The sequence below is a fragment of the Myxocyprinus asiaticus genome, chromosome 6, assembly GCF_019703515.2.
Source record: "Myxocyprinus asiaticus isolate MX2 ecotype Aquarium Trade chromosome 6, UBuf_Myxa_2, whole genome shotgun sequence".
NCBI classification, from domain to species: Eukaryota; Metazoa; Chordata; class Actinopteri; order Cypriniformes; family Catostomidae; genus Myxocyprinus; species Myxocyprinus asiaticus.
This window is the reverse complement of record NC_059349.1, coordinates 49,183,944-49,210,592: the sequence shown is the minus strand read 5'-3', so window position 1 is coordinate 49,210,592 and position 26,649 is coordinate 49,183,944. Positions and strand designations below refer to the sequence as shown.

At 37.0% G+C, this 26,649-nt stretch overlaps 1 protein-coding gene across 3 annotated transcripts; it reads right to left on the bottom strand.

Annotated features, from left to right (window-relative positions):
* Positions 1 to 628: 628 nt before the first annotated feature.
* LOC127443151 (nuclear receptor ROR-beta-like) lies at positions 629 to 26,425 on the bottom strand. Of its 3 annotated transcripts, none has more exons than XM_051701701.1 (10): positions 26,133 to 26,425; positions 17,700 to 17,785; positions 17,244 to 17,385; positions 15,452 to 15,919; positions 15,216 to 15,337; positions 12,830 to 12,962; positions 10,590 to 10,697; positions 8,079 to 8,189; positions 7,752 to 7,864; positions 629 to 4,588 (listed from the first exon to the last, which is right to left on the bottom strand). In XM_051701701.1, exons 1-10 carry the CDS (start codon positions 26,137 to 26,139, stop codon positions 4,427 to 4,429), a joined length of 1,452 nt encoding a protein of 483 aa, XP_051557661.1. In that variant the 5' UTR covers positions 26,140 to 26,425; the 3' UTR covers positions 629 to 4,426. The 3 variants fall into 3 exon arrangements, with proteins under 3 accessions (XP_051557661.1, XP_051557659.1, XP_051557660.1); XM_051701699.1 differs by lacking the exon at positions 26,133 to 26,425 and adding an exon at positions 21,136 to 24,518; XM_051701700.1 differs by lacking the exons at positions 629 to 4,588; positions 26,133 to 26,425 and adding exons at positions 4,660 to 5,875; positions 21,136 to 24,520.
* Between the last annotated feature and the right edge of the window lie 224 nt (positions 26,426 to 26,649).

The following is a 26,649-nucleotide window of genomic DNA, read 5'->3' as shown; positions in this document are numbered from 1 at the left end:
TCGAACGAGTGCGTCGCGTGCAATGTACTCTCTCCAGCTTCCGGGTAAAACTTCATCTGCCTGTGTGTTTAAAAACAGTTTATATATTTGTCACACATTAATACATTAAGTTTGTAACTTGTGCTCAATAAAAGTATATGTTGACTAAACGTCTAAGTAAGGAATTCACTAAAATCCTTTTTTAACTTTCACTAAATTCCTAACAAGTTTTAACATACAGTAAACATACAGTAATTACAATAGTTATTGTTACTACTGTCAAAACATACATTTATATAATAACCTCCTTCAGTTTAAAAGGTCATCCGAATTTATTTATTTATTTATTTATTTATTTATTATGCTAGTGATGGCAAATTCCAATTTACCAGAGTGTAGTACCAACTTTATGGTATTTTGGCAAAAACCATGGTAAGTCTAGCCTTTGTAAGGCATATCCGTAAATCCTACATTATTTATGTAGAACACTATTGTTATTCATTGTTTCTTTGACTCGTTTCTTTTGAACAGCATATAGGGTGTAGCCTATCATAGAATAACTTTTGGTATTGGTTTGATAACTAGGCTAGAAAAAAAAAGAAAAAAAAACATTTTTAGTCAAGCAGACAAACCACAAAGGACAATGGCATTCATTCTTAAAGAATAAAATCCATCTTTAGTTTTTATTTATTTTATTTCATTTTCTCTCATTTAGTCATATTCTGTGCCATATATAAATTAGGCTGAAAGAACCTGTAATAGTACATTAGCAGAAAGAGTAAAGGTCTTTAACACTTTGTGATGGACATACACAAAAAATATATATATTTAAATATAGCTACAGGACACAGTGATCAACAGTACGGGTCTCCTATTTGGTGCAAAGAGAAAGTGTGTGTGTAGTCGGCAGAGGATGCTGGTTAGACAGAGACCAGCTATCTCCCTGAGAATATTTTTAAAATTTTTATATTTCTGTGAAATACACACACAGCAGAAACATTCCTTCTACAAAAAACGAATGAACATGGAACCATAAAAATTGTTTTACAGGGTGACTGAATGAAACAACAAAACGTCTGAATAGGAAGGCATGCATCAAAGGCATTAGGGTGGGGATTGTCAAAACAACACACTTCAAAATACAATTTATAGACAGAATTCCTGTATTTATGAGCTTCTTGCTTCTAAAGCAATGACTGGATACACTCTTTGATGCAAGTCTTCCTTAACATGGTTGGGCAGACATGAACATTTCTCTCTTTTCTTAAAAAAATTGATGTAGAACACCAAATCATGTAATTTTTGTCTGCTGAAAAAATGATCTTAACCAGCCTGGTTTGCTGGTCTTGGCTGGTTTAGGATGGTCTAGCAGGTCTTCCAGCCTGGCCAAGCTGAAATATCTAAGGAGACCAGAAAACCAATTTAGGCTGTTATTAGGATAATTTCTTCAGCAGGGATGTGATGGATCATTTGTTTGAGAATCACCTTAAATCTTTAACCAGTTGTGTATTGGTTGTATCAACAATATTGTGAACCTTGACTCAAAGGCATAGCTGAGAACTCTGTCAAACTATTTTTTGTCGTACTGTGGTGCACGAGTAGGGAAAAGGAGAATGAAAAGACGAAATCTGGGAAACAGAAATGGACGAAAGGAGAGGTGATCAACAATTTACAAAATAATACAACAGAAACCGCTTTCGTGCTTATTGTAACCACAAACATGGCTCCCTGAAGCCGTAGGTTTTCATGTGGCATTTCAGTTTCCTCTACTTCCGGGACTGATCTTTGACATTCCGAATGTATCGCATTTTCTTTCAGTCTATTAAAACCAATTGGGAAGGTCACCAAACAGCTGATCCTATAGGAGAAAGGGTCTCTCATATTCAGGCTGGGACAATCAGTGCCGTCCCAACTCTGTGCATGTCCCAGAAAACATAGCTGCTTTGCCTTTTTGTGAAAAAGCTGTCAAAATCCGTGCCCCATCCAACTTGGCTCAGAATAACTGTCCATCCCCTGTAAGCATTCCATCTGGAACGCTACTGGAGGGCAGCCTGCAAAGTCCATCCAGAACAAAGTGGGCGGATGTCCGTTCAAAGTAGATCTCTCTGGTCCGGTTTTCCGATGCAGTCCCAAGAATTCTTGAGACGGCTTTTAAAAGTCCTGGTTCGCTCTTTTAACATTCCCGTAGCTCCACGTTTCCTTGTTTTTCTCTCTAGTTCCCTCTTTTCTGACTAAATATACTATTTTATATACATTCCTATTCAAAATAATTATTTAGAAATGTCTATATAAATTAAATGAACATCAATTTCTTTTCTTTTTTAAAGTGGCATTTACAAGGAAAGGGGATGTGGGACTGAGGTTTCTCATTGCATTAAAATGACAAAAAATAAAAACAAAAACAAGGAGCAGCACCAAACACTGTGTAAAAATGTGCCTGAGCAAATAAGAGCATGTGTCGGTGAAATTACTGCGCTGGAAGTTCCGTTCGCCAATTCTTTACAGTCATGCAAAAATTTGCAAACTCCTAAAACATGATAATGTTGCAATTTCTGTGCTATTGGGCAGTTAAAGTGAAATAAAATATGTCACGTTAAGCATTGTTGCATTCAAAAGTTGTTTACGAAGTGAAAATGAGAGGGTATATGAGCAACTTATATAAAAATATACTACATTCAGGTATTTGTACATTTCTTTTCTCATTTTCATTTTTTGAATTGGTGAATATGTCATTAATATCATAGTTGTCTTCTAAAGCGAACTTAAGCCTATACAACTGTTTAAATGTAGTAAAGTTGTTCTGCGGATTATGAGGTATTAGTGTATTTAAATAAATGTGTAAGTGATGATTGTGTTTCCTTTTATTAATAGTAACAAAAAAATGCATTGACAAATGTTTGGCTATGACTGCATGGTGGTACTTATAATCAGGCTGATGTTTAAAAAGAAATCACATTGTACTAACTTCTATTGCACATACGAGTTCAGAACACTTGGGAGTTCTAGATCGTTTTAATAGTTTTACCAACCTGGTCACATGACAAGCTGTAATAATCGTGCCAGATGGCGAAATCGTAAGAAATTGTAGGTGTTGGCTTATACAAAAATACTTTTACTCCCATAGAAAAAAATATACCAATGAATGACGCTTAAGGTTTCCTAAGTTGTACGATATCTTATGATTTCGCCGTCTCGTATGAATTACTACGTGTTGTCATGAAGCTATGTTGGTTTTGTAGAAATATTCCACATTAATTACAAGTTAAGCTCTAACAGTGGCTTGCTTACAAACTGAGAGATGATTCGAAATAGCCAAAGATGCCATTGATACGGCTTAACTTGTACTTAATATATACTTTTCCTTTATCGCAGCACTGGTAGAGTGTTGGTAACATTGGTCCCTTCATTTGTAGTGATCTGGGCACATTAGGTTTTTGTTTGAGTGGATTGTCATAAAGTTACAGAAAACATTACACAGGACCAAAAGTGCATTATGTACATTCGGTCTCAAAAATTAAAATAAGTGCTATTGTTTCAAGGGGTACATTCATGATTTGTCTGAGGGTGAAAAAACAAGGGGAGAAGGGAGAACCAAAAAGCGATATTAAAGCTTAAAGAGTGATTCGATGGGAGAAAGATGGAGAAAGACATTTTTTAAACTTCATTAAAAAGGTGTTGTGCTCTCCTGAAGGTAGATGGACTTTGCTGAAGGGAGTTTGATCCTTTTAAAATCATTGTATACAAAAAACCTCCTTTACAAATCTTTTTGTGAACAGAAAGGTTTGTGGCATGCTTAAACATCGACATGTTGGGACAAAAAAAAAAAAAAAGGACTCTTGCAAGCTATCATCTGTACTTAAAAATCATTTAGGAGTGTTTGCATAAAATAAAAACAGCTCAAAAGCACATCCAGGAATAATTCTGGTAATAATAATAATGTTGCAGAATAGCATGGAATCTGAAAGTCTTTGGGGGAATTTACTAAGAACAAATTGCGCCCACTGATAGCTTTGTTAATTTGCAAGTGCTGTTTTCATTGATTTAGAACCCAATTTACTAAAGGATGTATGCAAATCCGGTAACAGCACAAAAACAAACATTTTGTGCAGAAATACAGCAAAAATGTAGCAACTGTTTAGTAAATTGGCCCCTTTATGTTGGCCCCTTTGGCAGTGTGTGTCTGTGCATCTGTGTATATGAAAGTGTTTGAAGCAGGCCCCATATTGAGTTGTGTGTATGTATACATGATTGTGATGTAACACAGTACATGTAACACTACACTAAACTGGGAAGGACTGTACCTGGATTGCCTTAAAATGCCTTTGTTTCAGAAGCTGTTTTTACATGCAATAGTCTCTTTATTCTCTCCACTACCTTTTACATTCTCTCATAATTTCCCCTTCTTTACTCTCACTCCCTCACTCATTCTCTCTCTCCCTCTTCCTCTCTAACGATTGGTGGAGTCAGGGAAGTTGATCTCACTGCCGAACACTTCCCTGTATAGAGGCGGGAAGCTGTAGGCTGTTTCTGGATGCACCAGGCGGAAGAAATCCAGCTTATCAATATGCAGGTTACAGATGGACTTCATCTGCGGTAGTTTGGACACCATCTACAAACACAACACAACAAGGTGGCATGGATCAGTTACAGACCAGGCTAATGGGGCCAGTGCCAAGGGACCTCTGACCAATTTTGTACATATTGTTTATATACAGTACACTTGAATATGTGGGCCCCAGTTGGTTGGACCAAAATATAAAAGACCAACCATTAAATATGAAAAATAGCAGGGTGTATATTTTGAAAGAATTTGATGTGTTGTTTTCGATTTCGATACATGCAACAGTGCAATCAGATTAAAGTGGCTATGACAGGCATTTTCGAATTTGTTGATGTTGAGACATTCACAATCAAGTTTTTCCAACGTGTACATTGCATTGCAACCCTCTACGGACACACTGGAAATAATTTGCTATTTGTTTTTAATTATTTTAATCACATTTGATCTTTTTTAAAAAGTACAAATTCCACATTCTAGCAATGAATATGATATAAGCTGTAACTGTTTGAAATGTCAAGTCAGCTACACATTTTAATCCCATAATATTCACAAGGTTGGAACCTAAAAAATGAAAATAGAATTCCTAACATTTAACTGCTTACTATATAAAAAGTGTAGTGTGTCTTAGTTGTCCAATGTGACTTGCATGATTTACCTCAGTGGCCGTTTTTTATTACTATGTTACTATTTTATTACAATACTATTACTTTAGGTTAATGAAGAAAGCTTTGCATGGATTTCTCCAAACCCATGTGTAGATGCTGTAGGAGCCTCTTTGTTAAATTCTTTGATTTTCAAAGTGTTTGTTGAAGTTAAAATATTTCTGAATGTATAACTGCCTCTTTACATACTTGCATATTTACACATTTATTACACATTTTGTTACATGTTTGTTGTTTATATGCATAATTTGTACATTTTACAAGTAATTACAGTGAGTTTACATTGATATGTATAACAAGCGTTAAAATGGCACTGTCTCTTTAACAATAGCTGCAGTTCATGGAGAGTGTTTCAGTTGAGCGGTTTCTTTACCTACATGTGATTAGAATTAATTGAATTGCAGTCCAATGAATATCATTAAGTTTTAAACATTGCCTGACAAAAAAATCTGTTCACTCAACTAATACATTACTTGTTTTAAACACAGGTAACTGATATTGGCATTACAGTATGTTCATGCTGTATAGCCAGAGGGGAACTGGCTCCCCCAGCTGAGCCTGGTTTCTCCCAAGGTTTTTTTTTTTTTTTTTTTTTTGTCTTGCTCCACTAACTAACATCTTATGGAGTTTTTCGTTCCTTGCCACAGTCGCCTTTGGCTTTCTCACTGGGGGCCTAAAGACAAAAACATTAAGGCATGATTTGTATGATGTTTTCAATTAAACTGTTCAATGGGGACTTTAAGATATTTAGACATTACAGAAACTACATTATGATTTTCTGTAAAGCTGCTTTGAAACTATGTGTTCTATGAAAAGTGCTATACAAATAAACATGACTTGACTCATTCTCCAATCTGTTCCAAATTCAAACTGAGAATGAGAATGTACCATTTTAAAGGAATATTTAGAATGGTGTGTGTGAAAGACAGATTCATATTTAAGTCGTTTTTTTACTATGAATCTCCACTTTCACTTTCACTTCCACATTCGTCTTCTTTTGTTTTTGCCGATTTACATTACTCCACCTACTGGCCAGGGAGGAGAATTCATAGTAAAAAAGGACTTTAATATTGATCTGTTTCTCACCCACACCTATCATATTGCTTCTGAAGACATGGATTTACCACTGGAGTCGTTTGGATTGCTTGTATGCTGCCTTTATATGCCTTTTGGAGCTTTTTGAAGTTTTGGACCCTGTTGACTTGCATTGTAAGGACCTACAGAGTTGAAATATTCTTCTAAACATCTTTGTTTGTGTTCAGCAGGAGAAAGAAAGTCATACACATCTGGGATGGCATGAGGGTGAGTAAATGATGAAAGAAGTTTCATTTTTGGGTGAACTATCCCTTGAAGAACTCTTTGAATTTGTATCACTTATGGCCATGACGTCAGAACCCATAAAACAGCTTAACTTTAATGAAGTAGTGGACAACTTTGAAAGGAAGGCAATAAAGAGATGAGGAAATAAATTATTTAGGCTACCTTTTATTCAAATTTTGCTAACTGGATAACTCTCGGGGCCTGCAGATTTAGTGTGTTTAATGAATTGTATATGTTTTCTTGGATTGTATTTGCTTGCTTGATGAGGGGCAAAGGTTGGCCTGCAGTTCTTTTGGAAACGCATTTAAATTTTGATTTTGATACATTTTATTATTTCATATTATTTGTACTGTCTGATGCTATCCATATTGTACATTTTAATGTGTGAATTTTAAAGGCTACTATATATGATATCTAATTCATTAAACATTTACGTTTGTTTTATACACTTTATGTTGCATTAAAGCATTTATTGTGTAGCTAACTATTTTATTAGTGTACTGGAGGTCATATTTGATTGGTAGATTAAACTCTTGTCAAGAGACGAATGTCTGTAACTACCGTCAATGTAAATCAGAAAAAATGGTAGCCTACTTTTTTTTACGTTGATCCAATAAATCCTGTACAAGGTCTACATTGTGCTTACTTGACCTATGGAACGGGGTAGCACAGGGCAATAATAAAACATTTAACTTGGCTCACAGCGCATTGACAGTGATAACAATTATCGCACTCTTGTATGATATCAGCCATCACAGCAATTTATGATGCTCAAAGTCACTGTTTGCCGTTGCTACAGATTTGTTTGTAACAGATTAGTGCATAAATCTTCAGAATAAAATAACTTCATCCAATAAGTATGTCAAGTGACATTAAGCCCTTAAATTAATGTCTTCACTAAGTCATATTTTTTGTGTTTTAATCAGCAATAATTTTTCTATAAAGGGGTTCTATACAGAGCACTAGAATTCTTTAAAAATTTAGAATATGGCAACTTTAAGTATTCTTGAAGTGGAACACTTGTTCTATAATGAGAGCAAACCCTTTGTTCAGTGATCAGATGTTAATCTGATTGTGTGTGTGTGTGTGTGTGTGTGTGTGTGTGTGTACTTTTAAGGGGGACAAATTTGTCCCCAGAGGTGAGCTAAATCTTCCTAATTGGATAAATTATTCATAAATTCACAAAAGTAAATGTGCTTGTGTCTTTGTGCACTGGTATGATTCCTCACCTTGTCCAATTTCTCAGTGGTTGCTCTGTTCATGCGCAGGCTGTGCTGCAGGGCCACATAAACCTTCTCCTGAAGCTTCTGCACCTGCTGAGAGTGCGTCAACCACGGCCGATCTGACACACAGAGCACAGGTTTCAAAATGTGAGAGTGTGTATCATTTTACGCTTATGTGCAAGACTGACTCAAGTCCATATTTTATTTTCCAGGATCAAATATGCACAGCTTTAAAATCCTTTGAGGTTTTAGTGTAAGATGATCCAGCTTTTCAGGAAATGTCTCTGAAATTGGTCTCTAAATTGGTACCAGACATGTGTGTGAGTGTCTTACCAGGTGCCAGTAGAACTGCAGCGCTGAATAAAGCCATTTCCTCTTCGCTTAGCTGTAGACGACTCAAACTTTTAGCCAATTCAAAGACGGCATTAACCAGGTCATCACACCCTTCAAAAAACACACACAGACACGATTAAATTACCATGTACTGAAGATGGATAAATAGATTGGACACTTTGGCTGTGGACTATAATTTTTCCATAGCCCATCTCAATCATTTTACATGACAAAAGGCTTGATACTGTAGCTATTGTGTTCCAATAATTCAAGAGACATTGTGAAGAAAATCGTAAGGTGTTCTGGGTGTAAAGCTGCAGTAATTTACAAAAAATTAAGTATTTGTGTTTAAATTGATAGTTAAGTCCAAACTGTGTGGAGTGGCATTAGAGTGAGAAAATTATGACAGATTTTCATTTTTGGTTGAACTATACCTTCAAGCATATCCAGTATGGAAAGGCTATAAAGATATTTAACCGGCATAAGCTACAAATAATTCTAATGGTTAAAAAAACGTTTTTTTAATATATTACCCACTAAGAGTGCCCTCTGCATATTTTACATTTAGTTTGCATCCATTTAGTTCTGATGAAGAGTTATTACTCACCCTGAGTATCACTTGTATTCTCAAAGTGGGTTAAAAAACGATTAGTGTTTAAGTATTTATTCAAGACGCCTCCGCCCTGACTTCCTCATTTCTTGTTTTTTCTTGCTTTTGAGAGGCTGAGGGTGTTTTGTATTGCAAAGCAACAGAAGCTACTGTATTTTTTAAATGGATTGCTAGAATACTGCTTACTGCACAGTATACATTGAGCACTGCCTACAATTTTCTTTAAATGGTATGCGAAACAGTGTGCATTATGCAACACTAAACATTTTTAAAAAAGTATTATTAACATTGCTATCACATGACCTCATTATGTGCATGTTAAAACATCCCATGAAATCAAAATGGGAGTTTTTGTGCTTTCAGTCCAACATAATCACACAGGAAATTAACATGCTGCATCCAAATGTTCATGTACCCTGAAATTGACCCTATTCTGAAGAAATATTAACAAGTGGCATACCCCATCAGACATTTTTTATCAATTCAAATGTGTTCACCTTTCCCTGGGGCGCTATTTGTTTAATAAAATATGTATTCCTGTTGACTGTGTTACATAATACAACTTGTTTTTGGTGCAACCCTGTGGACATTTTACCTGCAAACTGGAGCTCATACATGACCTTACGTTTAACCAGGGACTAAAAACGAAATGTTTTTCATTTCGGTTCGTTCTGAGCAAAAAACAAATTGTTTCGTTCCGGTTCAAAAGTTCCGCAGCCTCCATTCCAAATGGTTATCGGTAAGAACAAAATAAAATAATAGTTAATAACGTTCTTTTTAAAATGACAGTACTCTGCACTATGGGGGGGTGAAATACCAATTGGAGCGTTGCCAGACCTCACAAGAGAAGCAAGCAATCTGGTCTGGAATATCAAGCTCAAAATAAGCCACTTGCCTCAAAATAAACAAAAAATTAGCGATTTATCACAACAGGAATCGTAACAAGCATACAGTTAATTAACAGTTAAGTAAATTTTAATTAAAGATCTGCTTCTGAGTCAAAAGCCGGCAGCATCAAATCTGTATTAATGCATCATATCTATCAATAATTCAGTGAAGACTTGGAAACAACTGAGAGAAGTACTTTTTACCTCTAATAATGTTTTCCTTGTATCTGAATTAGCCGTGCATGTATATGTAGTAATTATACATAGTTGTTAAAAAGGTCTTCGTTCACAGAATACAACATCCACAACAGACAATAAGGCAAAGAAATGTGTGATGCAGCAGTTTCCTTCAGGCTCAAAGCACGTTTAATTTTTTCGGGCAACATGAAGTTGTGTAGTTCAAAAAATATACTGTGATAAAGCCTTTGGCCTTTAGTTTCATGAAAAAATTATTGGAACAAAATGAACCGGTTATAATCTGTTTCCAGCATTTAAAAATAAAGTTTTCACTCTGGAACAATTGAACATCACTTTGTTCCGGTTTTCGGATACGTTCTGCAAAAAATTCTGTTCGTTCTCGGTTTTCGTTTTCATTCCTTGAACCGTTTTTAGTCCCTGCATTTAACTACACTTCCATCTTTGGCCAGTGGGGGCAGTAGTTTGGATTTCGATAAGCATAGACCGATTTCACCCAAATAACTTTTGACCAACTGTTGCTGAATTCGCAGTATGATCAGTCTGTTTAGTCAAAGTTTGTTAGCTTTGAGGTGATCTATATTCTTGTGTATTCCTAAATGTTGATCAAATTAGCTTTTAGCACATTTACTGTACATATTTAAAAAATGCTGTCTTTCTCTTTTGGGAAAATGGACCTAAAATATTGATGACTCATCTTGCACTACACGCAGGTTTCTCCGATCAAATGCTCTGTAGAATGAGAAAGTCCCATCCCCAATTACCACCTACAGCAGAATAGCAAATAGCAGTAGTATGCAATCATAGCTGGAGACTTACCGAGAGCTTTGAAGAGCTGCGGGCTGGCAAACTTTCCGTCAAAAAACATAGTGTTATTAGAAGAGTTGTATGCGCGACACATTCTGATCAGCAGGACTTCAAGACATCCTGAACCAGTAATAGAGAGAAAGAGAGTGGCAAAAAACGTGATGGGGGCAGGGGAGCAGAAAGACGGAGAGGTAGACAGACAAACAGAGAGAGAGAGAGAGAGAGAGAGAGAGAGAGACAGAAAAACAGACAAAAAGAGTACAAGGGAGGGGGGAGGGAAGTCGAAAAATATGCTCCACCGTGCAAAAATACACAGAAAAAAAAAACATTACAATTTTATTCCAAATATGGGAACAGCAAATGTCAAATATTTGCACACCATCAGAATAAAATGTCATTTGTTTTGGTAGGGGTTTTGTTTGGTGACAGGGTTTTTCATATGGTAAGCACAGATAATAGAAGTAGATAGAATGTTGGAGAAATAAACACAAGGGGAGACAAACGTTAGTGCAATTTTTCAAGACTTAGCACAACACTCAGAAAAATGTGAACAGAACTGAACCATGTGTGTGTATATGTTTACATATGTGTTTGCCCTGGCAAAAGTGACTTATGTTAACCTGTAATGTAAATTGCTTATTGTAGCATACGTTTAATCAAGTAAATTGGTAAATTGGATTAAAGACAACATGAAATCAAAATTGACCCTATTTTCTTTATTAATAAATGTCCCTGGTCTTAGTGTACCCAAATCATTGCATTTTATTTTAACGTAAGAATAAAAGATATATTATGGAAATATAATGATAAAAAGTATTCTAATGATGTGGGTGTGGAAAAATAATATTAACCAATTAAATTTTTTTATTTTTTATTTTTTATTTTTTTAAGAAAATGTGGGTGCAGAACTCCAAAATGCTAGGTTGTTGTGGGTGGTTGCCGGGGCATTATTATTTGGTTACAAATTTGGTGTTCTGAGTGTTGCTAAGTGGTTTCTAAGGTGTTTCTAGACTGTTTTGGGTGGTTCCTTTCTGACCAAGGTCAAAAGGACTCACCTACAAGTTTCTATGACATTCTAGTCTCTATTTATTCATTAGGTCCATCCTTCAATGTATGTCAATGGGTTTTTATATCCTGTTTTATCACCTTTCGGGCAAAATTTTAAAATCTGACTGCACACATCTCTTCAACAAGCCACTTTATTTAAGGTATCATTCATGTCTGTAGCACAAATGGTGCAGGACAAGTTACATGCAAAGGTTTAATATTTAGGATTAGAGGTTTGCTCATCATTCAGCATCATTTCAAATTCTGACATCTAAAATCAAGATTAAAGGAATATTCTGGGTCCATCCTTTTCTTTAAAAAAAATCTGGGTTACAGTGAGGCATTTACAATGGAAGTGAATAGGGCCAATCTGTAAATATTTAAATACTCACTATTTCAAAAGTATAGCCACATGACATAAACAATATGAATGTTAACATGATTTTAGTATGATAAAATCACTTAATAACCTTTTCTGTCTAAAGTTATATCCAATTTTACAACTTCATTGTCATGACGACTTAATGAAAACCTTGTAATCCTGCAAAAATTATGATTTAAATAACTTTACAGCTCGAATAATAACCGAGTTTTAACAGAAAATTTAATGTGTGCTTTTATAAAATTGTAAGCTTCACGTTTCCACATTTAAACCCTCCAAAAATTGGCCCCATTCACTTCCATTGTAAGTGCCTCACTGTAACCTTGATTTTTGCTTCTTCTTTGTTTTAAGAAAAGCAGGGATTTTTGTGAATATTCCTTTAAATTAAATTATTTCCTGCTGAATATTCAGTTTCACTTGGAAATACATCACATTACGGAGTTTAATAATAAACGGAATGCTGCTTCATGCTGTCTTTAAGGATGAACATTTTTATTCTCATTACTAGGTTTGCAATTGTAAAATGGTAGATGTAACTATATACTAATTAATTCATGCATTCACCCTATATTTATTTAGATTAGCCTATTGTTTGTGTACATTGAGTGAATGCATTTAAAGAGGCTATTTTTATGCAATAAATGAAGAAACAGAATCTGTGAATTTTCGAATCGTTTTATCATAACACTATAAAAAATAAAAAATGCCACATAAAAAATGCCACGTCAAGGCAGTGACTAGATGAGGTGATATGAGCGAGAAATCTGATGTATAATCTGGTATTAGTAATATGTAATCTGTGCGAGATGAAGGCAGCACTGACCTGTTTTGAGCAGGATTATCTGGTCATTCTGGCACAGGTCCATGAATCCAGAGATGCGCTTTGCGAACTCCACGACATACTGGATGGCGTTTGTGATGTGCAGGGCGCACTGTTGCCACATCCATTCTGCAGACTGAACACAAAGAGATCTATTAACAATGACTTACTGTAACAGTTAAGACCAACAAAAAGAGTGTCATGACAAACAGATGCAAACTGCAATGAAAAGTGTAAAGGGGTTTTAAAGAGGCCCTGTTATGCTTTTTGGGATTCTACTTTTCCTTTAGTGTGTAATATAGCTGTTTGTGCATGTAAAAGTCTGCAAAGTTACAAAGCACAAAGTCCACACCAAAGGGATTTACTCTCTCCCACAGAAAACACTGCTCCTGAACTGCCTGAAACACCTGGTTTGCAGTCCAGCCATTACTTCCATGACATAATGCCTGCCTCAGGAATGTGCTGCTAAGGAAGCCCGGGGAGCTGAAACCCGGTTATGGTAAGGGGCATTACATTTCCAACGCTCTAAGCGATTTACCAATCACAACAGACTGGGCCAGCTGACCAATCAGAGCAGACTGGGCTTTTCGGAAAGGGAGGCTTTAAAGAGACAGGAGCTACAACAGAGCATTTCAGACAGAGGGTGAAAAGAGGTGCTGCAGCAATGTACAATATAAGAAAAATAATGTGTTTTTTGAACATTAAAGCATGTAAACCTAATCTAGTAGACCCCAAAATAAAATTATGAACCTGTAAATGAGCATAATATGGGCTCTTTAATATCTTTGAGCAGCAAACGTTCACCCAGTGTATGAATTAGGGATATCAAAAGTACTAGTGCTTTGGTACCAAGTCGATTCTACAATTAAAACCATGCAACGATACTAGACTTTCTGCTGTACTGGTAGTACAGAGTACCGAATCATTTCGGTCCCGGCATGCTTTGACAGGCAGCTACTTTCTATGCGCATGCTTAAGAGCACGTGTGCTCTGAGAGTGCTCGCAGTAATGCAGATAAGCACCTAAACTATCAGATCCCCATCTTGCCGAGGTATTAAAGGAATAGTTGACCCAAAAATGAAAATTCTCTCATCATTTACTCACCCTGATGCCATCCCAGGTGTGTATGACTTTCTTTCTTCTGCTGAGCATCAACAAAGATTTTTAGAAGAATATCTCGGCTCTGTAGGTCTATACAATGCAAGTCAAAAGGGTCCAAACCTTTGAAGTGCCAAAAAGCACATAAAGGCAACTTAAAAGTAATTCATATGATTCCAGTGGTTAAATCCATGTCTTCTGAAGCGATAAGATAGGTGTGGGTGAGAAAGTCCTTTTTTCTATAAATTCTCCTCCCTGCCCAGTAGGTGGCGATATGCACAAAGAATGCGAATCGCCAATAACAAAAGAAAAACTCTTAGGATAGAAGAGCGCTTAGGAGAGTTGCTTGAAAGTGGAGATTTACAGTTAAAAAAGGACTTAAATATTGATCTGTTTCTTACCCACACCTATCATATCGCTTCAGAAGACATAGATTTAACCACTGGACTCTTCTGGATTACTTTTATGCTGCCTTTATATGCTTTTTGGAGCATCAAAGTTTTGGACACTGTTGACTTTCATTGTATGGACAGAGCTGAGATATTCTTCATAAAATCTTTGTTTGTGTTCAACAGAAGAAAGAAAATCATACACATCTGGGATGCCGGGGTGAGTAAATGATGAGAAATGTTTTGATGAACTTTTCCTTTAATGTAAACAAAGTCATTCATGTCTAAAATGAATGAGAGCAGCGGGTTCAAAAGTGGGTTCAAAACATCAGATTTTGTGCAGCCTAGAACTTGCAGTATAAATGCAACATAATAGACCTGCCGCTGTCTATTGTGTTGTTAATATTAATCAAGCAACATTAACAAGAAAATGAGAAAACCACTCACAGCTCTTTGCTGGATAACTTCAGTAGCTTTAAAAAAAGGATGCATAAGGCCTATAACTAATAATCATAAAGTGAAGACTGTACCAGTGATTTAAGTAGATTTAAGTTACAATTTATTACTTTTTTCAATTTCTGATTGTTTACTTGAATACTTGATATTGCTTTTATGCCTACCTAAACAACTTCTAGCAGTTTTCCTAATTTGTACCTTTGTTCTTTTGCTTTTATTTGATCTATTCCTTGTTATCCGTTTCTTTGTTTTTATTTTATTACTGACTGTTATTATTGTCTTTAAAAATTATTTCAGAACATAAAACAATGGATCTTTTTATTTTTTTTATAATAAAAAAAATAGTTTTGCTGTGGTAATTGAAACATTTCACTGGTATTGGTAGCGACTAATATTATTATCAATCATCTAGAGCAGATGTGTAGATCTGAAAGCTTTGTATCTACCTTGAGCTGAAAGCTGCGAGTTTCATCATTTGTGTAGACATTCCAACTGGCTTTCTTCAGCTCTTCTGTGCTGAATTGACACGTCTCCAGATGAGACTTCACAACATTTTGAGTGATCCGCTCTGAACACAAATTCAACACATTAGTAAACTGTCTGTCTGTCTAGTTGTATGTCCTACATATTATTTAGTCACTAAATTTAAGTGGTCTCTCTGTTTTCTATAAAGGCATCTCACCTATTTCGTGTAGAGAGCAGTTGTCAGATAGGGACCCCAGAAGAGAGTGTGGAAGCTGGCTGTTTTCAGGCAGCATATCCTCATGTTTCACCCTTCCTGCTTCAGACAAATCAATAAAGCTAGACCCTGGAGAACTCTGAATGGATGAGCTTCCACTTCCTGTACTGCCAGTCTCGCACCCGAGCATCTCTAGAGTGCAGTACTCCCCCGCCTCCTCTGGGGTGAGCGGCAAGTCGAAGAGCAAACCGTCGGGCAGCGTGGCGATGTCATCTAGGTCACTGAGGGTGTCGCTGGAGCCTCCGCTGCTGTATGGCCGGCTGTTCACACTGTCTTCACACGTGTCCTCGTTGTCTCGTGATGCCACACCGCTGCCCAAACCTGCCAGGCACTCCTGAGACTGCTGGTGTCGCTGCACCTCCGCATAGAGGCTGTCTCGCTGTTTCTTTGACATCCGACCAAATTTCACCGCTAGGGAAGGAAGGACAGGGAAAGAAAGATAGATGGTTATTTTTACTTGTGTATACTGTCAAGAAAAAAATCATTAATTTATAACACGGTCTTTGTTTTAACAGAATAATCTCTGCTATTTCAATGTGATTTTATATGTTTAAAGAATTTTGACTGAATTTTCTTCATAAGGATGTTCATTTAAAGTGGTCGATAAAGTGCAATTAAAATATCGCTGCAGGTTGTAACTTCGGGACAGTTTACATTTTTACAGTTTTTGTTTTAGTCATAGTTTTAATCTTGATGGAATTGTCCTTTAAAATGATTCAATATTTCGTCATGCAATATTCATAAATTTTAGTCCATTTTACTCAGTTTCTCTTGATGTTTCCTCTCCTGTTTATATCTTGCAATGTTAATATCTTGTAGTATTATTTTTTTCTCAACATATTTTCATTAACAGTATGCTTTAATAAAATGTTATCTTTTTCGTCTCGTATTCATCTCGAAATCATAAATCCCTTGGTCAACGAACATTTTCGTCAGTGAATTTGTTGATGATATTAACACGCTTTGGCAACACTTTGATTTTATTTCAATCTTAGTGGATTTTAAATTTTAAACTATATAACACCATAAAACTATATTAAATAACAAATATAGACCATAGCAACAAATGTAGCAAATCCTAAATTCTTTATTTGCAGTTTTGTGAGTAACCAAAGAGTGTTTTTCTATTTAGTAGAGATGACAGTAAGTGATGGGGAACTGTCAATAGATACATTTTGTTATGACAACCACGTAAACAGCTTTAAATTACAGACTCAGATGGTCAAGTCAAGTCAAGTCATTTTTATTTGTATAGCGCCTTTCACAACACACATCCTTTCAAAGCAGCTTTACAGAAGATCAGGCATTAACAGAAGATAAAACTGTAATATCTATAATGTCTTAGAGTGATAATTGTTTAGTTTGATAAAATAAGTTTATGTATTGTTTAAAAATGAGTAATTAAATAATAATTGTATTTATAACCCCAGTGAGCAAGCCGAAGGCGACTTGGTTCAAAACATAAGGCAGAATTTTATTTTAATTTTAATGTAAAAAATACAAAAGAATGCCTGTATCCAATCAGGTTCAAGCTATGGAACTAAAAATGTAGAGCTGGATAATATCAAGGTATTATTACACAAACTGATATTGTTAGTGCCAAGACTTCATCAGCTGCACCTGTGACCGCTCTCTCCTAATCTATTGCTGTATTTTTTTTTGTGAATCCCAAAACCTTAAACATAGTCTTGCCTTTCTCCTGGTGGACTAATTTGGCATTTAAACCTGAGCTCACCATCACGGCTCATTCCGAGTGCCAGGCACTTCTGCAGGCGACAGTGTTGGCAGCGGTTCCGATTGGTTCGGTCGATCAGGCAGTTCCTCTGCCGCGAGCATGAGTACATGGCATTGTTCTGCTGACTGCGTCGGAAAAATCCCTGCAAAAAATGAAATGTTGTTACCTTAGTGTACTGGATGACTAAAATCAGGTGTGTCTTTGAGAGGGTGTGCCAGTGTGGCTTATGATGAACATAAAGTAATAAGAACTGACCCAGAAACAAATCTGCACGAAACCAACATAATTAAAGGTAAAAATGATGGATAGAGAAAAAAAAAGTTTGTATAATTTTGTTTGGGTAGGCTTCTTTCAAATACAAAGACTGTATAAATAACAGTGAATCATACACCTGTGTAAACAAAAGAAGAAAAAAACTATGAAAAATGATAGGGAGATTATAGTTAAAATTCTTACCTTGCACCCTTCACACGTAATAACACCATAATGAATCCCAGAAGATTTGTCGCCACATATCTTACAGGGTATGACCTCAATTTGAGCTGGAAAAAAAACATAAACATTGTTTTTAGCATTAAAAGTAAAACACATCAAAAACCACACATACATTTCTGACATACATAACAGCAATAATGTTTACAGTTTTTTACAACTGGTGCATTTCTCAACATCAGGAAAAAGGTTTTATACTCTTCAGATAGTTAGCAAAACTGCGGTTTGGTATTACTTTTACGCAAAATGGAAAATGCATTATAACGTTTTCTTACTCAAGCTCATCCATTAGCAAAACTCTATCTAAAGCCAGAATTAAACTGAATTAAACAGCAATATGCTTAATTTCTATTAAAAAATGTTAGCCATGTTAGCCTGGCAGTATTGGATAAGGCACTGCAAGAGATTCTTCCCCTGGTCTTTTGCCAGAAAAAACATATAGTGGGATGTAGATGAGAAAACGTGTACAAAGAATTGCACTTAACAAATTGAAAAAAAAATAAAAATAAAACGTAACCAACGATGATTATAGCCACACCAGATAGAGTCTCTTTCTCTCACGCTATGCATGGCATGGAGGACGAAAATAGCCAGAGGATTGATTTTCCAACTGAAGGGTGTTTTAAGTCTCCACTTATATGAGGGGCCCAAAAGCAGCTGTCAGATGATAAAGCCCCCTTTAGAAGCGAGATACTGCGCTTCACTTTCACATATAAATAAATATATATTTAAAGTCTTATATTAACTGTGAAGTTAGTTAAAAAAATTTCAGTTAGTGAAAAAGAAAGTGGCACCAAAAAATATGTGGCTATTTAAAGGTGCACTCAGTAAATTTTTCCTCATTAAAAAAGTTTAACTACTAAAGACATGAATTGTAATTTTGCAATATATGTAGGAAATCATGACCACTCACATTAAAATGAAAACTCCAGTCATATCAGTAACCTTATAAAAGCTGATTTATTCTACATGGAGAGGGTCCGCACATGGCGGCTGCCTTGTTAGAATCACATGACCAGCCGAATACTACTCGCTTAATCTTAGTAGCCATCCTGTTATTTGACACTTTCACTCACTGATTAAAGTAATCATGGCTGACTGTGAATACTAAGTTAAAAATGTCCTTAGTTAATGTAATAAACTACCTTTACTTACTCTGCTAGGAAACCTGTGCAAACTATTTGCAAAAATGGCTATTTCTTTGAAAAGGTTTGCAGATGCCACTTGGTTTGAAATGTTGTATCTAATGCAATGACATTCAGACATTTTTAAGTGGCTTAAGTGTCAACATACTTTTTGGGGTGACTGTAATCTTTAATAATTATTTGCACATCATTGACAAATTGCACAAAATTAAAGATAAAAAATATGACAATAGTTATGTAATAATTGTGCTATACAAATAAGTGAATTTTTTAATGTACTTTTGACAAATGGAAAAAACTCCAAAGTTTGCAGTAGTTTGCAGCGGTATGCTCACTAGACAAAAAGCACATCCTCCATTTTGTCTTTCTGGCTCGACTGTCAGCTGAACACAATGACCAAGAGACACTGTAGCATGCAGTGGAAAAATCTGTAAGCCTTTGGGCACCCCTCCCATACCGCACTTTGTGTAGTGTTATATAACCTTCGTCTGCAAACATTCCACAAACACACCATTCAGGGCTGCTCAATCTAATTGAGGTTCCACCTCCCTGATGCTTCTACAAGCCTACTGGTAGATGCTCGGGAAGCCGTGGCTATGATTGGCCAACTCCGAGTGCCAGTCAATTCAGCTTGGCTGCGAGCCCATGTGGACTCGCTGTCCTACTGACATACTTTCTCAGTGAAAAGGGGAGGAAGACTGTGGGCGTATCTACAGCGCATTCAATTTTAATAGGCCTCTCCCTTTTCTCGGTTAAGGTGGAACTGGATGGGAAAACAAACATTCCAGTCTTCGTTTGACACATGAGAACAGCCACATGCCTTTCAACAAAATGCATCCCTATTAAAATGTTGAGCAGCATAAACACAATAACAAACATGCAAAAATGTCTAGACATCATGCCGAAAATTAAAGTTTAGAAAGAGGAGTCTAGCACTCCAGAAGGTATATGAATACAACTGTCTCAACTTTTTTTTAGTGTTGCCCTTCCAGGAAACGCATCAGGTTTTAGTATCTGTAATTCAATTGAAAATTTGGTCTGAAAAAATTTTGCATTCTACAAAAACATCACATTCTACAAAAACACACTTTTTGCTTTGGATGCAGTAGTATACTGACCCTAAAATACCTCAACAGCCTAAATAATGTTTCAAATTAGTAGCAGTAAAGCAATATGATACTCTATTTTTCCACAGACCCTTATGTTCTAAATTCCACTTGTGTGATATTAAAGAGACTACACAAGAAAATGCCAGACAGATGAAGAATGGAATTATCTATGAGACCCTATAAACATGAACCACCACTTAGGAAAACAGATCAAATCCACTTTGAGTGGCAATAATCCATGATATTACACGATCATGCAATTTTAAGAAATGATTGCAGCAGTAACTGCTACAGTAGGTGCTGTTATCTGTGTTTGCGCACAGGTGCCATATATTAGAAAGCAATAATGTTTTTTTTTTTTTTAATTATTTATCCCCTATTATCCCAGTTTCGAATGCCCAATTCCCACTACTTAGTCGGTCCTCATGGTGGCGCGGTTACTCGCCACCTCATTCTGGGTGACGGAGGACAAGTCTCAGTTGCCACCACTTCTGAGACTGTCAATCCACGCATTTTATCAGTGGCTCGTTGTGCGTGACACCGCGGAGACTCCGCATGTGGAGGCTCATGCTACTCTCCGCGATCCACACACAACTTACCATGCGCCCCATTGAGAGCGAGAACCACTAATCGCGACCACGAGGTGGTTACCCCATGTGACTCTACCCTCCCTAGCAACTGGGCCAATTTGGTTGCTTAGGAGACCTGGCTGGAGTCACTCAGCACATCCTGGATTCTAACTCGCGACTCCAGGGGTGGTAGTCAGCGTCAATACTCGCTGAGCTACCCAGGCCCCAGCTATAATGTTTAAGAACAATGAATAATGCAGTAAAGTCAATCTTGATGGCATCACACAAGACTACAGATTAGATTAAGCAGTGTTACAGATTTTAACCTGCAGTGCCTGAGGTGCAAAAGTAAAACTAGATGCGCTACAACAACTGTGCGTTTTATTCACTTTCAAACAAATCATGACTACAACAGCTGATTATGACTTTATCAGCACGTGTTTTTCGCTCTGTTACTCACTATGTTACGGTATCAAAACACTTTTACTCTAACGCATCATTTTAAAAAAATAATGCATTTTGACCCTTCTACATGTACACACGAATTACAGCATTATTAGCTTCTGCATTAGCTCACCTAATAGTGTCACGGTCCTGTCACTCTGTAAGCCTGGGTTTTTGTATGACAGGTCCGTGGCATCATCGTCCAGTGTCTGTCTTGTGTTTTGTGGTCTGTCTTCATGTGAGCGCACGGCTTCGTTTTTTTCCCTGCCATGTGCTCTTCGGTCTGTCTTGTATTTCATGTCCGGAGTATGGTGTCTGGATCCTGACTTCCCTGTCTGGTTCGGTTTCGGTCTGTGTCAGGATCCGGACACTCATGCTCCATATTCTATCTATTACTGATGTGAATGCATCGCGCTTTTGTCATCTTGGCACTCGCGTAAATAGTTTGTCTGTCTCTCGCGAACACAGGTGCGCCTCGCTTTGTGCTACGCACCCGGGTCGCGAGCTGTCTTGTGTTTCATGTCCGGAGCATGGTGTCTGGATCCTGACTTCCCTGTCTGGTTTAGTTTTGGTCTGTGTCGGGATCCGGACACTCATGCTCCATGTTCTGTCTGTCTTTGTGTCTGTATCTCGCGACCGCTTTGCACTGTACGCCCGGGACGCGAGCTGTCTTCACGTTGTGCTGAGGTTCAGTCACTTCAGTCTGAGATTTCACGTTTGTGTGTTGCCCAACTCTCGCACAGGTGTCCTGTCTTGTTTTTGTCACCTGTTGCGTGTATCACGTGGCGTTTGCCTCGCGATGTATTCTCAGGTTTTGTTTAGTGTGGGAATGAGTGGCATTGCTTTGTTTGCCGTTGCTACACATTCTCTCGTCTTGTTTGTCGGTTGGCATGAGCGTATATTGCCTTATTGTCTTGGCGATGTGCGCTCATGCCATTTGGGTGGTTGCTATGACAGCATGCCACACTTTAACAAGCGCGAGCGCTTTGAGTGAGAAGGGAACAAATTCCCTCTGGAAGGGAATGTATGAGGTACATTTTAGGAGAGTTATAATGATGTAAAGAGAAAAGAAAATAGATTTTACAGGTGTACTTTTAGTCTAATACTTTATTTTAATTATATATTAATATCATTATACATATTATATACTCTGCACCCATCTACTGAGGTACTTCAACTTGGGAATTAACATTACTTGCGTTTGAACATCATATTTACGGGCAAATTGGCGTTATTTTTTTTTTAGACATTTCAGTTGAAGCAAAGAATTGTGGGTTGTGAGTGCCCACGAAGGATACACCTTATGCATCCTCCAAATTCCCGTGAAAGAAGGTCACATTCGAAGGTTGCATTCGAAGTGTCCTACTCGCTTTTATGAAACGAGACAGCCTCGATGACGTATGCGGCCGACAAATGCCACCTCCGGAGGACGCAGCCTTCCAAATGAGACACAGCCAATGTTTCAAATTGCAAATTAATTTTCCCAGACTTGTTTTCCAAGAGATGAGCAGAGGGATTTCAGTCACATTGTTTGCATATGTAGGCCAGAGTAAAGAACAATGTGTTAACACCTCACCTATTTTACATAATACACCTCTGTTCTCTCCCAGCCGATGTGAAATCCTGGCGGTTTCACACAGAAAGAACAGAATTACCCTCTAGATTCAGATAAGACCGGCCAGAGTTTGCGAAACAGTCAGTGTGTCAGTAAGTCAGTGTTCCAGAGGGGTGCTTTTGCTGAACGTTGGCCAAACGTTCCTATCTGGTCACCACAGATCAAAGGTACTATAGATGGCACTTTACTGTACTGTACTGTACTGATGCCAAAGCAAACAGCAAAACCAACTCATCTACAGGAACATTTACCTGTGAACCACTTCAGTCATCTGCTGTTGTTTTTAAATGTGCAAAGAAATAAACTTGTATTGCATTAAAACATTTATACATGTTATGTATTTATCCAGAGCTACTTGCAGTGCAAACAGGACATATGTTCCGTGGGAATTGAACCCCCAACCTTGCTGTTGCTAGTGCTATGCTCTTGTAGTTGAGCTGAAGGAACATCTATTAATCTAATTGATCTTAATGAGAATTTATTCATTTATACATGCATTAGTTTCTGTGTGTGTGGTATTTGATGTGTGATGATTATCGTCATTTTGGTGTTGACAAAACCACAAATGAGAATAGTTTTGTGCAACATGGGCGGATGGCACAAAATATTGTGTGACGGCAACACGGATAATGAAATGAAATGACAAAAGACTTTGATACTCATCACTGTCATAAACTTCTTTTGTTTTCCAAGATAATAATCAAATTATGAACTGTATTGCAGGTTAAAGGCCGATGGCTACGTGACAAAGTTTCCATTGTGTATTGCAATAGAGCAGATGATGAGTTACAGTTAGAGAGCCACTGACAGAAGACAGACCACACAAACTGACATCAGGATTTACATTAAAAAAACATTTTCTGACAGAGTGAAGATCTACTTGAATCAGAACTACATAATTTCCAATATATGTCATACAGTGGCACAGATCTAGGCATAGCCAACATGAGTAAATTTAAACACTGCCACACCTCACGACAGTGTGCCCGGACATGTATGCTCGCAACTGGTTTATACGTCTGTCCAGAGAGCAAAAAAATGGGAGGGGGAAAATCCTGACTTTGTGCTTACATACAAAAGAAGCTCAAAGAGTTTGGGGCTTGAGTTAAATGTAAAAAAAATATTACAAATCAATATTTACTCAGCTCTGGGGTTGAACCGATTAAATTTGATTGAAAACAATAAAACATTTCGACAAAAATTTTCATTGTCGAATAGTCGTTTGATCTCATTTAACACAACATGAGATCACATTAAACTCTAATGATGACGCACGAGAGCAGCACTGCAGTTCACGCCTGACTAAGGAGAGGAAGAATTACACAGCTCACAGTCCAGATGCACTCTAAACTTTCTTGTTGCAGCTAGATTATAACGTGATGGCTTGTGACTTATTGAATCATAATATATGTGTCACTGTGCATTTCTTATCGTGAAGAAAACTGGAAATACGCAGCTTTATTAATAAGAGAGATTGTTTGTTTTGTGAGTTAAAGATGTATTGAAGTGAACAGAAAGGTGAGAGAGGGTAGTCTTCGCCACATTATACACTGCAACAAAATAAGTTATTTATTTGTTTTTGTTTCGGCTTGCTTTCCAATATAAATATCTTAAACTCCTTTAAAACAATTTACATTTTCTTTAGCAGCTATACTGCAAATGTTATCTGAGAATGTTGAATATAATATTTAAAATACAAATATGTTAAAATATCTAAAAATCCTTTAAAAAAAAAGATGCATTCACCTGAGAAGCAGCATATAAGATGTTTAGACTTGCTTTTAGAGAACAGATCTTGAATAGAAGTTATTTTGTCTTTATTGCACTGGCACAAGTATAACCAAGTGAAAAAATACACTTATATACAAAATACACTTATATTTAACGTACATTCTCTTAAAGCAAGTCTAAATATCTATATATGTAATACATCTCAAGTAAATATATCTTGTTTTAAGGATTTTTAGACAATTTTAAATGGAAAACAAGACAAAAACAATTGATAACAATAGGATTTTTTGCAGTGAATTTCTTTACTGAATTAAACTTAATAAAAGTTTTTTTTCTTCTTGTTTTCCTTTAATTCAGTGAATGTCATTTAGAGGTATTTTTAAAAGATGATTTTATCCTTTATTGTTAGTAAGAACGTTTAAGACAACCTTTTAAGTAGGGGCACAAGCATTCAGATATTGTGCACAAGAGTTGTGTAATATGATTTATATCTAATTATTTTCATAACATTATATTTTGATATTACATTAATATGTATTATTACCTTCTTTCATAGGCTGTTGCCTGTATCATGTAAAACTGTTGTTTATTGAAAGGACAAACTGTAATGGTTCAGCATGTTGCGTCAGTTTATGCATTAGTTACATAAAAGGTGAATATTTTCTAATGTGGGTTGTTTATTGTCTATGTTACGGTTCGAATCCTTGAAGTTCAAGTCCAAACTGAAGTTCGAAGGTTTGAGGCACAGCTGTGGCTCTCACAAACAGACCACATGGGTTTGCACGACTCCAGCAAAGCGCCACCTCTCTCCCGCTCAATCTGTTTCTCTCCCTCTTCCCTCCTGTGAATGCTGTGTAATGCTCTGTGACATAACTAGGTCAGTAGAACAGCAGGTTTGAGCGCTGCTCACACAGCCGGCCATGCTGCTCTCAAAACAACAACACGCAGCCGATACCAGGGAGAGAGAGAGAGAGAGAGAGAGAGAGAGAGAGAGAGAGAGAGAGAGAGAGAGAGAGAGAGAGATCCTCCCCAAAAGCCCGATATTTACATACATTAAATATAAACCCTAAAACGAAGATTTTTAAATAGAACATTACAATAAACGTGCGAATGATCCAAATCATTTCCACTTTTAAAGATTGCGCGCGTCATGATATTTGGAGGAATTTTATACATTAAACATTTATACAGAATGTAGTATCTGGAATGTATGGAAATAATTTCTATCGCCTATTATTGTAGAAAAAATAAACATACTTTATTATAGAAAAACACTACAACATTTTGACCCCTATTATGTAATGAAACAGACATGTCAAACATGCCAGCGTCACCAACCGCCGCTGAGAGCTTCATTATTCAGAACTGCGTCAGAATTTAAAATTCATTCTGTTGCTACATTGTAACATTTGCACGTTAAAGAACGGAAATATTGTTGCGTTCCATTTAAACGCTCTACAAGTGCCAGCGTGGTAAACGTCTCCGAAACGCAACGCAAGAGGAAAACTCCACGATGTGTTCAAAAATAGAATGAATGTGAATGAATCCACCGTCCAGCTAACGTTAAAGCCATCCGACCGAAATTAACACGTCGACAGGAGAGGGGCGTGCGTTTCCAGAATGAGCCGTGCATGAAATTTCATGTAAACCATATGTATTTTATACGTAATTAAAGTTAACATATAATTCCAAACAGTTACTTATAGCCCAACATGCAAAGTCGACGTAATAACGGTGTAATACCTACGTAATAACTAGGCAATACAGCAAAGCGAGCTTCTTACCTCTCATTTTGATGGCTGTTTCTTTAGTTTCCAAAGTCCACAGGGTGCGGAGCAATACTAACTGGACTAAGTCGCTAACGCGAGGCTACTCACCGAATAATACTTTACAGCTCTGACTAGGAGCATTATTTTGTAAATTAAATACAAGGGAGATCCTCAAAGTAGGTTTGCGTCCCTAACGCGTCCTTTTTCGCTTTGGGAACTAAAATGAAAGTTGCCTTCGATGTGTGTTATGGCGTGTATGAATCGTCCTCCTCCCTCACCTCTCACTCTACCCTGCTAACCTACTTTCCGTCGCGTGGACTCTCACATGATCTCATTCTCGGTCTCGCTCTTTCCTCACGGGGACGCGCATCCCGTCAGAGCTTAAGGTGGGACTACAGAGTCTAAACCATGATTATACAGTAACATGAGGTTTCAATCATCATTCTTTTTCCACATGACACAGTGCAACCCATTATATTCTATAGTATAGTAAAACTACAGTAAGGCTAACTCTTAGGCTACACTGAGAGAA

Coding starts and splice junctions, on each gene's coding strand:
- LOC127443151 (XM_051701699.1), bottom strand. CDS start 21,301: ATGAAATACAAGACAGACCGAAGAGCACATGGCAGGGAAAAAAACGAA. Junction 12,963..15,215: donor CTCGCAGCTTTCAGCTCAAG/GTAGATACAAAG, acceptor CTTTGTGTTCAG/TCTGCAGAATGGATGTGGCA. Junction 4,589..7,751: donor CCACTGAGAAATTGGACAAG/GTGAGGAATCAT, acceptor TTGTGTTTGTAG/ATGGTGTCCAAACTACCGCA.